The 14,964-nt window shown below is 50.3% G+C and overlaps 1 protein-coding gene across 1 annotated transcript in view; it reads right to left on the minus strand.

Moving 5' to 3' along the window:
* LOC127587432 (atrial natriuretic peptide receptor 1-like) overlaps nucleotides 1-14,964 on the minus strand; it is a 62,793-nt gene that overhangs the window by 21,836 nt on the left and 25,993 nt on the right. Inside the window, 8 exon segments of the mRNA XM_052045742.1 lie at nucleotides 883-1,035; nucleotides 2,354-2,513; nucleotides 5,485-5,556; nucleotides 5,793-5,897; nucleotides 6,639-6,716; nucleotides 7,883-7,957; nucleotides 10,208-10,328; nucleotides 12,843-12,930. Of these exon segments, the coding sequence (XP_051901702.1) occupies nucleotides 883-1,035; nucleotides 2,354-2,513; nucleotides 5,485-5,556; nucleotides 5,793-5,897; nucleotides 6,639-6,716; nucleotides 7,883-7,957; nucleotides 10,208-10,328; nucleotides 12,843-12,930 (852 nt within the window).

Here is a 14,964-nt window from a genome sequence, read left to right on the forward strand (position 1 = left end):
CATCAGTGTGTGTGTGTGTGTGTGTGTGTGTGTGTGTGTGTGTGTGTGTGGGACCCATCCCCCAGTGAGGGTCAGTGTGTGTGGGACCCGTCCCCCAGTGAGGTCAGTGTGTGTGTGGGTTAGGGTTCCCAGAGGGTCAGTGTGTGTGTGTGGGTCCCGTCCCCCAGTGAGGGTCAGTTTGTGTGTTTGGGACCTGCTCCCAAGATAAAGAAAGGCCATATCTGTAGCTGCCGAGGTCAGGCCATATTTATTTCCATATTTCCTTACAATGCAGGAGGTAATTCAGCCCATTGAGGCTATGCCAGCTCACAGAGCAGCCCCATTTGCCCACGAACTTTGGCTACAATCTCTCTTCCCTATCTGCTCCTCCTCAGATTCTACCAGCCACACATACACTAGGAGCAACTTACAGTGGCCAATGAACCTATCAACCTGCATGTCTTGGAGATGTGGGAGGAAACCGGAGCACCAGGGGAAGTCCATATGGTCACGGGGGAACGTGCAAACTCCACACACACAGCACCTGAGGTCAGGATAGAACCCGGGTTGCTGGAACTGTGAAGCAGCAGCTCTCCCAGTTGGGCCACTGTGCTGCCCATCTCCCACACACTGAACTCCTGTCCTGAAATCTATGCACTGCCTCCAATGAAGCCGTTGAAAGGATGGCTAACTTTGCCATTGAATCCCGCCCCATACGGAGATTGGTCTCTGTTTCAGCTGAGGGGTGAACATTGACACCGGAATACCACGTGCAACTTCTTCAACAGAGACCATGGGTAGGCAGCTCAGTGTAATGTTTCACCTGCTGGACTGTCCCTTCCTTTCGTCACCTCCAGCTTCCAGTTCTGTGGTGAAGGAACCTCTCACTTAAAGGTGGCCTACCTTTGGGACTGAGGTCCAAGCCCTCAATGTAGAAGGGTCCCCTCCGGAGTCCAATCTCCTGTAGGATGATGCCGAAACTGTACACATCTCCCTTCTGCGTTCCTGTGGAGGGACTTTCCATCCGCAGGATCTCTGGGGCCGTCCACAGTTTCTCTGTTGTGGGAAACAAGGATGGGCCAGTCAGACAACGGGCCTCCCTCCAGGTTCACTCGCCAACTGACCATGAGAAGCAGAATTCGGCCCATTGAGTCTGCTCTGCCATTCAATCATGGCTGAATTTTTTTCAACCCCATTCTCCCACCTTTTCCCCAGACCCTTTAACCCCCTGACCAATCAAGGACCGATCAATCTCTGCCTTAAATGTCTTGGCCTCCACAGCCCTCTGTTGCAATGAATTCCACAGATTCACCGCCCTCTGGCTGAAGAAATTCCTCTTCATCTCAGTTCTAAAGGGACGTCCCTTTATTCTGAGGCTGTGCCCTCGGATCCTGGACTCTCCCACTGATGGAAACATCCTCTCCGCGTCCGCTCTATCCAGGCCTTTCAGTATCTGGTAGGTTTCAATGAGATCCCCCCTCATCCTTCTGAACTCCATTGAGTACAGGCCCAGAGACATCAAACGCTCCCCATACGTCAAGCTTTTCATTCCCAGGATCATTCTTGTGAACCTCCTCTGGACCCTCTCCAGGGCCAGCACATCCTTCCTTCGATACGGGGCCCAAAATTGCTCCCAATATTCCTAATTCGCATCTCTTTGCATTTCTTCACGGGATGTGCAACATCTTCTGCCCATTTCAGTAGGCAGGTCAGAGCTAACTGCACAGCCACAGGGTCACATATAACTGGGAAGATTTCCTTCCCTGCTGCAGTTTTACGACAATCCTGGAAACAAACAGCAGATCAGGTAGGTCAATGTGAAGCACTGACTGTTGTATTTCTCTCCACAGCCACTGCTTGGTTGGCTGGGTACTTCCAGCATGTTTTTAGGTGCCCTTTGTTTCCTCCATCTATCACCTCCCAGCCTCTGTCGCTACTGCCACTCTCCCCTCCCATCTGCTGATCTCCCCTCCTCACCAGGATCCATCTATCTCCTGCCAGCTCTTGCTCCACCCCTTCCCCTCAACCCTTTTACACTGGCTATCTCCCCTCTGTCTATCAGTCCAGATGAAGGGTCTTGACCTGAGACATCGACTGTCCATCTCCCCCCACGGATGCTGCCTGACCTGCTGAGTTCCTCCAGCAGCTCAGTTTTTGCTCCAGATCCCAGTGCCTGTAGTCTCTTGTGTCCCCATGGATATGCCCTGAATTCTACTTCCTCTCTTGGATCTTCCCCCATTGGTTTGTTCCCAACCGTTTGACGGCAAGCGAAGAGTTAGCAGTGCGGTGGTAGGTCTGACCCCCACCCGTTGCCCCACTTCCGCCCACCCACAACCCGAGCCAAGAGTTGGGGGGCGGTCGTTAGGTGACGCACTTGCGTAGAGTGAATGCTGGTCCTCGGAGTTGAGCGTGGATCGGAAGGTGGCCAGTCCGTAGTCCGCGATCTTCAGCACAAACCTGCTGTCCACCACGCAGTTGGAGGACTTGAGGTTCCCGTGGCAACCGATGACGCTGTTGTGAAGGAAAGCCATTCCCTGGGAAGGGATGGGAAGAATCATTGAGTCACACAGCACGGAAACAGACCCTTCGGCCCACTGAGTCTGTACTGAGCATTAACCACCCAGTTACACTAATCCTACATTAATCCCATCTTCTCACTGACCATCGACACTGGGGCACCTCAAGGCTGCGTACTTAGCCTCCCGCTCTGCTCCCTATACACACATGACCGTGTGGCTAAGCCCAGCTCCAATACCATATACAAATTTGCCAATGACAGCACTACTGTTGGATGAATCACAGGTGGTGATGAGTCAGTGTGCAGGAGTGAGACCGGACACCTGGGTGAGTGGTAGCACAGCAACAACCTCTCGCTCAACGTCAGTAGAACTAAAGAGCTGATTGTTGAATTCAGGAAGGGGAAGGAGGGTGAACATGCGCCAGTCTCCACTGGGGGATCGGCGGTGGAGAGGGTCAGCAGCTTTAAATTCCTGGGCGTTAGCATATCAGATGACCTGTCCTGGGCCCAGCACACAGATGCAATCACAGGAAAAGTGCGCCAGCATCTTTGCTTTCTTAGAAGGTTAAGGAGGTTTGGCTTTGTCACCAAGCACTCCAACAAACTTCTTCAGATGTACTGTTGAAAGTATCCTGACCGGTTGCATCACGGTCTGGTACGGGAATTTGAATGCGCAGGAATGTAAGCTGCGGAGAGTAGTGGACTCTGCCCAATACATCACGGGCACATCCTTCCCCACCATCGGAAGCATTTGCATGAGGCGCTGCCTCAAGAAGGCAACACCCATCATCAAAGATCCCCACCATCCCAGCCGCGCCATCTTCTCGCAGCTCCCATCGGGCAGGAGGTACAGAAGCCTGAAGTCCCAGGTTCAGAAACGGCTACTTCCCTTCAACCATCCGGCTCTTGAACCAGCTGGGACAACCCTAATCACTACAGTGTAGCAACACTATGACCACTTTGATAGTTTGCACTACAATGGACTTTTTTTTTTTGTTCTAATTGTGTTCTTTCTCATAAAAATTGTTTAATTTATGTTTTTCTTGTGAATGTTGTGTATCTGATGCTGTGTGCCTGTGACGCTGTTGCAAGTAAGTTTTTCACTGCACCTGTGCACACACGGACAATAAACTCGACTTTGAAGGGAGAAGGGTGTGAGGGGCAAGCACCCAGCAACCACAATCCCAACAGCAGGGAGGCAATGTGACCATCCCACTCTCTCCCAACATAAACAGCAACCGGTGCTGCCTCCGTGACTGAGTATCTCCAGCATTTCTCCCCCCTCTCCCTCCCACGCACTGGCCAGCTTCATCCGCCACCCCGTGCACTCCGCAACCGGTGCTGCCTCCGTGACTGAGTATCTCCAGCATTTCTCCCCCCTCTCCCTCCCACGCACTGGCCAGCTTCATCCGCCACCCCATGCCCTCCGCAACCAGTGCTGCCTCCGTGACTGAGTATCTCCAGCATTTCTCCCCCCTCTCCCTCCCACGCACTGGCCAGCTTCATCCGCCACCCTGTGCACTCCGCAACCGGTGCTGCCTCCGTGACTGAGTATCTCCAGCATTTTATTTCAGACTTCTAGCATCTGCTGGCTCTTGATTTTGTTTTAGGGTGATCCAGTTCACTTAATTAACCGATTGCTCTTTAGTCCGTTATTGGTCTGGGCAGTGCCTCCATTTTACAATTCATGGCCTGGTGCTCAGATTCCTCTGTGACTGGAACCCTCCTCCAGCATTACCAAGATCTCTTATTTTCCTCCAAATCCAGCCCCATTTTCCATTGTCCTACCATCCCTGGGCCCCAAGTGCTGGATGATTTCCCTCCCTGAACCTTTCTGCTCTCTCTCTCTCTCTCTCACTTTCTCTCTCTCTATCTTCAAAGCTCCTTGAGATTGCCCTCCCACTGTACATAATCCTTGTTCTCAAGCCAAATTTTTGTTTGATTGTGCTCCTGTGAAGCGACTTGGGGCTTTTTACGACGTTAGAGCTGCTGTGTAAACGCAAGTCACTGCAGAGACACACACGCATTAAATCAAAGAATGATGCCTAGGTTTTGTTAGCAATACAGGTCCTCCTCAGCTTCTGAACGCCTGACCTATGTACAGCCTGTACATAAGAACGAGCATTTGGGAGAGCGGTGGGATGGATTTGCCGGCTGCTGTGGGGCTGCAGACATCTTCTGCCGGGTAGGAACTCAGTCTGACTTGCGAACTGTTTGGGTTACAAACAGTTTGCAGGAACAGCGCCCTGCCGTAACCTAGGGAGGACCTGTCAATGACAGGATTGGGAACCAGAGGACAAGCACTGGAAGAGGAATGAGAATTTCCTTTGTTTCCAGTTGACTCATGGCAATCAATGCTGGCCCTCAGATCAATCTCATCTGTCCCATTCCCCCATTTATTTCACGGTCACCCCATTGTCTCTCACACTCCCATCAACTCCACCCTGATGTTTCTACAGGGGTCAATTAATCTACCCACCAACACAGCTTTAGGATGTAGGAGGAAACCGGAGCACCCAGGGGAAACCCACGCGGTCACAGGGAGAGCATGCAGACTCCACACACACGCACGCACGCACGCACGCACGCACACACAGCGCCAGAGGTCTGGATTGAACCCAGGTCGCCGGAGCTACTACACCACTGTGCAAGTTGCTGTGATCTGGTACAATGGAAGGGACTTTCAAGGGGAATTGGATAAAGTTTTGAAGGGGAAAGAAGTACAGAGCTGTGGGGAAACAGCAGTGTAGTGGGACTAATTGGAGAAAGGGTCTTCAACCTGAAACGTTATCTCTGTTTCTCTCTCCACAGATGCTGCCTGACCTGCTGGTAATTTCTGTTGTTATTTCAGTTTTTGATTTTCATTCATGGCTGATTGGAGAACTCTTTCACAGAGCTTGTACAGTCGTGATGCGCTGAGCAGCCTCCTCATGGCTAACTTCACCGACTGCATCAAAGGGTGAGGAAAAAGAATACACATGCCTTACCTTGACAATGTCGTTGATCAGGGAATATCGGAACATCCAGTCTAGGGTAATGCTCTCATTTTCCAGAATGTCCTGGAATGAAAGAGTGGAAGGTTAACCACCTCCCACACACACACTGACCCTCCATGGGAAGGCGAGGTCTATGAGGGGCTGTCAGCCCTTGTCTCTTCATTTGAAGAACCCCCTTGGACAGAGACAGTTGAACAAACCCTAGAGGGTCACAGAGCAAATCACGGGGAGAACAGCAGGCAGCCTTTGTAGCACTGGGTACAAGAGAGGTTAAGCTTTAACGGGGTCAGACTCTGTACCTGTAAACTCCCCCGGGGGCAGTATTCTGTGATGATGCAGATGTTTGGGAGGTCAATGCAGACCCCGATGAATCGGGTCAGATGCTCATTTTGCACGTCCCTCATCTGTGGAGTGAGAGAAAGGAAGGGTCAGAGGAAGGCTTCGGGAGGAAGTTCACCCATGTCCCGCCTTGTGCACACTCCTCCGTGCACATTGTCTGTGAGCTCTGCCTGCTGATCACACCAGGTGAACATAAAGATACCCACTTTGCTCCCAATGGACCAAACTTGGTCCCATTCACTCCCACTGTACACAATCACAATGGATCCAACCCTTTCCCATTTATTCCCACTATGCACAATTCCAATGACCCCAACCCCTTCCCTTTCACTCCCACTGTACACAATCCCAATAGATCTAACCTTCATTCCCTCTTACTCCCACTGTACACAATCCCAATGACAGAAACTCTCCCCAATCGCTTCCATTATGCACAATCCCAGTAGACACAACCCCTTCCTGTTCACTCCCTCTATCCACAATCTCAATTGACTGAACCCCTTTCCATTGACCCCTGTTATACACAATTCCAATGAACTGCACCCTCTCAACTGTATAGAATAAATCCTTTCCTGTAAGCCTGGCATCTCCAGAGTGCTACCATAACCCTGACCTGACACTGGATCTGAGCTTAACCCAAGTCCATGCTAAGCTCATCATCCAAACCTGACCTCTGCTCGTGCACTCAAAGCATCCAAGGGGGATGACCGGGTGGGGTGAAACCCAGTCCATGAGAAGTAGTGTATTGTACTGGAGGAAAACCCGAGCAGAGAGAGGAAGAACGAGAAAGCCATGTCTGAACATACGTGTTTGAGCTCGAAGAGGACGTTCCGAGCCAGCTCCACCCTCCTCCGGTTGATGTGTTTAATGGCCACTATATTTCCCTAGGGGTAGAGAATCCAGAGAAGGCACCTTAGTTACCAACAAGATACAGGTCTTGCTCCTGCAAGTGTTATATTTGACACATGATCAGCGATTATCGGAACATCTAGTCCAGGGTAATACATTTTTCCAGAATGTCCTGGAATGAAAGAGTGGGGATTTGCTCTCAGGGAAACCACTGCAGCTTTCACAGCTCTTTGAAAGGCATTCAGCCCTATAACATTCCTTGTACATCCCTTAACTCAACCATTACTATTGCGACCATAGTCTCACTGCCCTTGGATGGGGAAGTTTTTCATGAATTCCCCGCTGGGTTTAAAGATGGTCTTTGGCTTTGGACTTCCTAAACAAAAGGAAATATCTCTGCACCTGCCTTACTGAACATCATCAATCAACAGCTGCCAAGGTCAACCCTTAGCCTTCTCTCTTCTGGGGAAAAAAGACACCCATTTCCATCTTTCCATCATGATGGCAGGAACAGCCAGTTCCATCATGATCGCAGGAAACTCTCAGCTCTGTGATCACCCATGACCAATTGGTAATTGGTTTATTATTGTCACAGGTGCCGAGATACAGCGAGAAGCTTTCGTTTGTGTGCCATCCAGACAGCTCATTCCAGATGTAAGTACGTTGAGGTTGGACAAAAGGAAACCAAAAGCAAAATGTAGAATATAGTGTTACAGAGAAAGTGGGGTACAGGTAGATGAATAAAATGCAAGGGCCACGATGAGGTAGACTGAGAGATCAAGAGGTATAGGAAATCCATTCAAGAGTCTGATAACAGCAGGACAGAAGCTGTCCTTGAACCTTGTGGTACGTGCTCTCAAGCTTTTGCATCTTCTGCCCGACGGGAGAAGGGAGAAGAGAGAATGGCCAGGGTAAAGGGGGTCCTTGATTACGATGGCTGCTTTTCCGAGGCAGCGGGAGGTGCAGACAGAGTCAATGGAGGGGAGGCTGCTTACAGTCAAGAAGGTATTAGGAAGCTATAATCAGCTGTGAGTTGAAGATGGGTTTGCTTTGTCCCTGACCCAAATGACTGATTTCTCGTTCCACAGATGCTGCTTGACTGGCTGAGTTTTTTCCAGTATTTCTGACTTTGTTTCAGATACCCGCGTCTGCAGGTTTATTTGTTTTCCATGGGTTTTTTGGATTTGTCTGTGATGCCTACCTTGTAATATCCTGTCTTGGCATAAACCTGGTATTGGCCTTCATTCGATAGGAAAGAGCCAAAGTTCGATCCTCGCTGGCAGAGAAAGAAAATCTCCATCAGTTACTGGAATTCTCACCTGACTGATTATGGTCAAAGGGGAAGCCACTGGGTTGACAATCCATGGGGCACAAAGGAATGATTGAAGGTGAAGGGGAAAAGGGACTAAATCTCTCTCCGCACCGTCCCGTCACACACTCCCGGGGTCAGGCACAGGGTGAAGCTCCCTCCACACCATCCCGTCACACACTCCCGGGGTCAGGCACAGGGTGAAGCTCCCTCCGCACCGTCCCATCACACACTCCCGGGGTCAGGCACAGGGTGAAGCTCCCTCCACACCGTCCCGTCACACACTCCCGGGGTCAGACACAGGGTGAAGCTCCCTCCACACCGTCCCATCACACACTCCCGGGGTCAGGCACAGGGTGAAGCTCCCTCCGCACCGTCCCATCACACACTCCTGGGGTCAGACACAGGGTGAAGCTCCCTCTACACCGTCCCATCACACACTCCCGGGGTCAGACACAGAGTGAAGCTCCCTCCACACTGTCCCATCACACACTCCCGGGCTCAGACACAGGGTGAAGCTCCCTCCACACCGTCCCGTCACACACTCCCGGGCTCAGGCACAGGGTGAAGCTCCCTCCGCACTGTCCCATCACACACTCCCGGGGTCAGACACAGAGTGAAGCTCCCTCCACACCGTCCCATCACACACTCCCGGGGTCAGACACAGAGTGAAGCTCCCTCCGCACCATCCCATCACACACTCCTGGGGTCAGGCACAGGGTGAAGCTCCCTCTACACAGTCCACTCACACACTCCCAGGGTTAGATACATAGTGAAGCTCCCTCTACACTGTCCCATCACACACTCCCAGGGTTAGACAAGGAGTGAAGCTCCCTTTCAACCGTCCTGTCACACACTCCCAGGGAAGGGAGAGCACAGGTTACATAGAGAGTAAAGCTCCCTCTGCACTGTCCCATCACACACACCCAAGGCAAGAACAGCGCGGATTTGATTTTTACTCAAACTCCATCTGCGCGTCTGAACGTGAGGCCAACCACCAACAAACATGCACAAAACAGAAGCACATCTTACTGAGCCTCTTAGTTTACTCTGTGAAATGTGTTATCTCTATTTCATGTGTAAAACATCCACAAAATTGGGGGCTGGAGCTCATAAAGACAGTCCAGGAAACGTTGCTGGAAATTTATGCACAGGAAGATCCTGCAGTTAATATGTTTCAGTTAAACGTGCCCTGAGAGGTAAATTTTAACCCCAGGGCACCAGGGAGACTTTTCCTGGTCTTCTTCACAATAGCGGCTGTGAGATATTCCACGTCCACCTAAGGGGAAAGGCATGATGTTGGTTTAACATCCCATCTGACAGACAGCACCCCCAACACCGCAACACTCTTTGGGAGTGCCTGCCTGGGGTGTGGGGGCTCAGGGTTGTGGAATGGGGAAACAAGCTTCTCAAAGATGGAGAGTGCAGCCTTGCTGTAGGGCAGAACAGTGGCACAGTGGGCAGAGCCATGCCTCATAACGCCAAAAGACCCAGGTTCGATCCCGACCTCCAGCGCTGTCTGTGTGGAGTTTACACGTTCTCCCTGTGACCATGTGGGTTTCCTCCAGGTGCTCTAGTTTCTTCTAAGATCCCAAAGACTAGCAGGTAAGTTGGCCACTGTAAATTGCCCCAAGTGTAGTTGAGTGCCAGGAAAATCAGAGGGGGGTTAATGGGGATATGAGAGGGAAGAGGTTGCAGGGAAATAAGTTGGGAGAGGTTGGACAAACTTAGATTGTTTTCTCCGGAGTGTTGGAGGCTGAGGGAAGACCTGATGGTCTGATATAAAATTATGAGAGGCAGAGATAGCATAAATAGTCAGTCTTTTTGCCAGGGTGATGTCAAATACTCAAGGGCATAGCTTTAAGGTGAGTGGGAGGAAGTTTAAAGGAGATTTATGAGGCAAGTGGTGGGTGCCTGGAATGGGCTGCCAGAGGAGGTGGTGGAGGCAGATACAGTAGCAATATTTAAGAGGTATTTAGACCAACACATGAACAGGCAGGAACTGGAGGGATACAGACCATGTGCAGGTGGATGTGCAGTTTAAATCGGTGTCATGTTCGGCACAGGCGTCATGGGCCGAGGGGCTCGTTCCTGTGCTGTATCGTTCTATGAAGGAGGTCCCACGTTCAACCGTAGATGCTGTGGCATCTGGTACCTGTGCTTCTCCCACAAGGTTCCCCCACACACATGCACATCATGGAGTGCTGAGCTTCCTACCAGTGAGAGGGTCAGCTTGCTGCCTGCACTCCGGAGGTTCTTTTCCAGGTTACTGAGCTGGATGTCCTCCCAACGGATGCGCCACAGCTCACTGGCCAGCTCCTTCTCCAGTCTAAACTTCCTGTGGGGAAGAAGGTAGGAGTCAGGGGCAGGAAAAGACCATTCAGGGACCTCGTCTTACTCAATACTTCCTGCCCCAATGCTTGAAGGGTTACCATTCAATCTGTATCCACTGGCCTATCAGGTGGTGGCTTTCAAATCTCGATGGCCTTTATTTTTTCCCAAATCCCACTGGGAAGAATGAGAGGTAATCACACTGAAATAATAAGATTTTGTAGGGAATTGAGAGGATAGATGCTGTTTCCTTTGCTGGGGTCGTGGCTTTCGAATAAGGGGGTGTCCATTTAAGGTGGAGATGAGGAGGAATTTCATCTCTCAGAAGATGAAGAATCTTTGGAATTCTTTATCCCAGAGATCTGAGAGGAGATGTATATTCAAGACCGGGATGGACAGATGCTTGGATAACAGGGAAAACCAAGTGTTAATGGGGAATAGGGAGGAAAATGCAGCCAAAGCCCTAATCAGATCAGCCATGACGTGACTGAATGGGGGGACGGGTTTGAGGGGCCGTGCGGAAATATGTGACTCCAGATCCTCGAGGGTTGTGGAGGGGTGCTGGAGAGGGGCGATAGGGGGCTGGTGTGGAGCAGAAACACAGGCATAGAGCAGGAGGGCTGAACGGTCTGGTTCTGCACTGGAGTAGAAGCTTCAGGGTAGAAACATAGATGTAGGGAGGTTATGCTTTGGTTATATAGAGCACTGGTGAGACCACATCTGGAGTACCAAGGACAAGTTTGGTCTCTTTTCTTGGAAAAATATGTAAATGCACTGGAAACAGTTTGGAGAAGGTTTACTGGACCATACCTGGAATGGCTGGGTTGTCCTATGGGGGGGTGGGGTTGGACAGACTGGGCTTGGTTAGAAGTGTTACCGGGGGTTTGACTGAAGCATGCAAGATCCTGATGGGGTAGATGTGAAGAGAATGTCTTCTCACGTGGGAGAATGCAGAATTAGGGGTCACATTTAAAAATAGGGGGTCACTTATTTCAGACATAGATGGAGCAAGTGACTTCTTTCTGAAGATTGTGAATCTTTGGAGTTTTCCCTCAAACAGCAGTGCAGGCAGAGTTTTGGTATATGTTTAAGGCAGATGTAGACAGATACTTGATAAGCAAGAGGGTGAAATGTTTTAGGGAGTGGACAAGATTTGCACTGTACTGCTGCTGCAAAACAACACATGTCACGTCATATGTCAGTGATAATAAACCTGAGTCCAGTTTATCATAGAATCATACAGCATGGAAACAGGCATTCAGCCCAAAATTCGTCCATACTAACCGTATTAACCCCATTGGCCAGCACTTGGTCCATAAGCCCTCTATGCCTAAACGATTGACAACTCTTTAATGCTCTCAGCGACCCAGCTTCAACCACTTTCTTAGGCAGTGCACTCCAGGTACTCACCTCTCTCTGGGTGAAGAAGTTCCCCTTCAGATCCCCTCTAAATCTCTTCAGGAAGTTGTGGGCATGCTACGTTGGCGGCGGGAGAGTGGTGACACTTGTGGGCTGCCCCCAGAACACTTTACGCAAAAGATGCATTTCACCGTGTGTTTCGATGTACATGTGTCTAATAAAGATATCTTATCTTACATCTAAGTCTGGGTTGTCTAGTTTTATCTCTGGGAAAACGTCTGCCCTATCCATATCCCTCATCACTTTATATACTTCAGTCGTGTCCCCTCCGCTCCAGGGAGAACAGACCCAGATTCTCCAGACTCTTCTCATAACTGAACTGCTCCAACCCGAGCAACATCCTGGTGAATCTCCTCTGTACCCTCTCCAGCACTCTCACATCCGGGTGCCCAGAACTGCATGTAGTACTCCAGCTGAGGTCTGACCAAGGTTTTATAAAGTTGGAGTGTAACCTCCCTACTTCTGTATTCAGTGCCCTGAATAATGAAGGCCAGTGTCCCATCTGCCTTCCTAACCACCTTGTCTACCTGCATTGCTACATTCAAGGATCTACGGAATTGTACTCCCTCTGTTCCTCAATACTCCTCAAGACCCTCCATTCATGGTGTATGTTCAAGCTTCATTAGTGCCCCCAAAATGCATCACCTCATCTTTGTCTGGATTAAACCCCATCTGCCATTTCTCAGCCCATTTCACCAACACATCGATATCTCTCTGCAGATTACGACTACCTTCCACACTGCCAACAACTCAGACCACCTCCTGCAGTATCAACATCCTATTGGATGACAGAGAAGACTGGAGGTGCTGAGACACAGGAGACTGCAGACGCTGGAACCTGGAGCAGCACAGGAGGCACTGGAGGAACTCAGCAGGTCAGGCAGCATCTATGGAGGGAAATGGACAGTCGACGTCTCGGTCGACTTGAAATGTCGACTGTCCATTTCCCTCCATGGATGCTGCCTGACCCACTGAGTTCCTCCAGCGCCTCTCGTGCTGCTGGAGAGGCTGAGTAGCCTGCTGCTGCTCCTGATTCAGAAGTTCATGAGACCTCCCGAGGGATAACACGGCTCTTCCTAAAAACACCCCCAAACCTGGTTACCTATAGATCAGAATCGAGCTGCTGGTAATGATGAGAAGAATCAGAATAACGATGATGGAGAGGACTTCGAGCATCGAGAACGCTCTTCCTAAAGAGAAAGGAAACAAAGCTCAGCAAGAAATATTCCGAGCTCCCAAAATCAGGGGACTGTTCTGTAGTCTATTGGAAAGGCATTTGTGTGAACTTGAAGGGTCCCAGATGGGAAATGTTGGCTGTTTCTCTCTCCACAGACACTGCCTGACCTGCTGAGTGTTTCTAGCATTTTGTGTTTTTATCTGTGTGAAATTTGAGCCTGGGAATTGGGAACTGTGGAGAGCTTGGGGGGGATATCAACATCGGAATAACCATGTCTGAATGAATGGTGGAAAAGGTGGGGAATGGTGGGGGGGTGGGGGGGGTCTCTGCTTCTGGTTGGCCACCGGGAGCTCCTGCCAACAAGCTGTCAGTGGGGACCCTGGGCTTTAATTACCCATGTGCATTATAAGGTAAAGTCAGAGAGTGATGCAGCATGGAAACAGGCCTTTCAGCCCAACGAGACTGTGCCAACCACCAAGTACCTATTTCTACACTAATCATACCCTCACCCATTTTATTCTCCCCCCCCCCCCCCCCCAACATTCCCATCTACTCCTCACCATTCACCAACAGGCTAGGGACAATTTGCAGTGGCCAGCTGACCTGCGCACGTTTTGGGATATGGGGAGAAACCAGAGCAACCAGCGGAAACCCACGCAATTGCAGGGAGAATGGGCAAACTCTACACACTGAGAGAGCACCATACGGTCAGAAGGCACTGCCTCCAGTTTCCTTACACGTCCCACCCAGATGAACTGTCTACTGTGAATGGGATTAGTACAGGAAGGTACAATGGTGGGCGGAGGGGCCTGTTTCTGTGTCGAACAGCTCTATGACTTTAAATTACTTCCTAGTTAAGCAGAATGTATAAGTTACAGGGCTATAAGGAAATAAGGAGAAAGGGAATGGGACTGACGGAGTGTTGGGGGCTGCCATTGATTTAATGGGTTGAGCAGCCGCCTCCTATAGGGTATGGCAGTGGTGCAGCAGTTGTTACCCCACCAGTAGCGCAGAGGTCTGGACCAATCATCCAGAAATGTCAGTTCAAAACCGACCATGGCTTTTCTGCGAATTAAATTCAATTAACTCGGGAGGCCAAGTTGTGCAGCAGGTAGTGCTGCTGTCTCACGGCATCAGGGACTCGGGTTCAATGCTGACCTCCGGCACCGTCTGTGCGTGGAGTTTGCACGTTCCCCCTGTGACCGCGTGGGTTTCCCCCGGGTCCTCCGGTTTCCTCCCACATCCCAATGACGTGCACGTTGGTAGGTTAACTGGCCGCTGTAAGTGAAAATCAAAAAAAAACTGCAGATGCTGGGAACCTTTTGACCTGAAATGTTCTGTTTCTCTACCCATAGATGATGCCTGACCTGCTGAGTGCTTCTGGCATTTCTGCTTCTGCCATATATTACTCCTGGTGTGGATGGTGGGGAAATCAGTGGGCAGTTGATGGGAATGTGAGATCACAAGACCACAAGATCACAAGGAGCAGAAGAAGGCCATTCGGCCCATCGAGTCTTCTTCGCTACCTCACCATGAGCTAAACTATTCTCCCATCTAGCCCCAATTCCCGGCCTTATCCCCATATCCCTTGATACCTTGACTAATTAGATACCTATCAATCTCCTCCTTAAACACCCCCAGTGGTTGGGCCTCCACAGCTGAATGTGACAACGAATTCCATAAATCCACGACCCTCTGGCTAAAGAAATTTCTCCTCATTTCTATTCTAAATGGGCACCCTCTAATTCTAAGACTGTGCCCTCTAGTCCTGGACTCAACCAAGGGAAACAACTTAGCCACATCTACTCTGTCCAGTATGAGACAGAGAGAGAATGGGTTACGGGGAAACAAGTATCGGCATTAGCTTATTCTTGTCACATCTACCAAGACAGAGTGAAAAGCTTTTGTGTGCATGCCATCCGGAGAGATCATTCTGTACATAAGTACATTGAGGTAGTACGAAGGGAAACAGAACGCAGAATATAGTGTTACAGAGAAAGACAGTGCAGTTAGACAAATAAAGTGCAAGGGTCACCACGAGGTAGAT

This window comes from Pristis pectinata, chromosome 40, assembly GCF_009764475.1.
Source record: "Pristis pectinata isolate sPriPec2 chromosome 40, sPriPec2.1.pri, whole genome shotgun sequence".
Taxonomy (NCBI): domain Eukaryota; kingdom Metazoa; phylum Chordata; class Chondrichthyes; order Rhinopristiformes; family Pristidae; genus Pristis; species Pristis pectinata.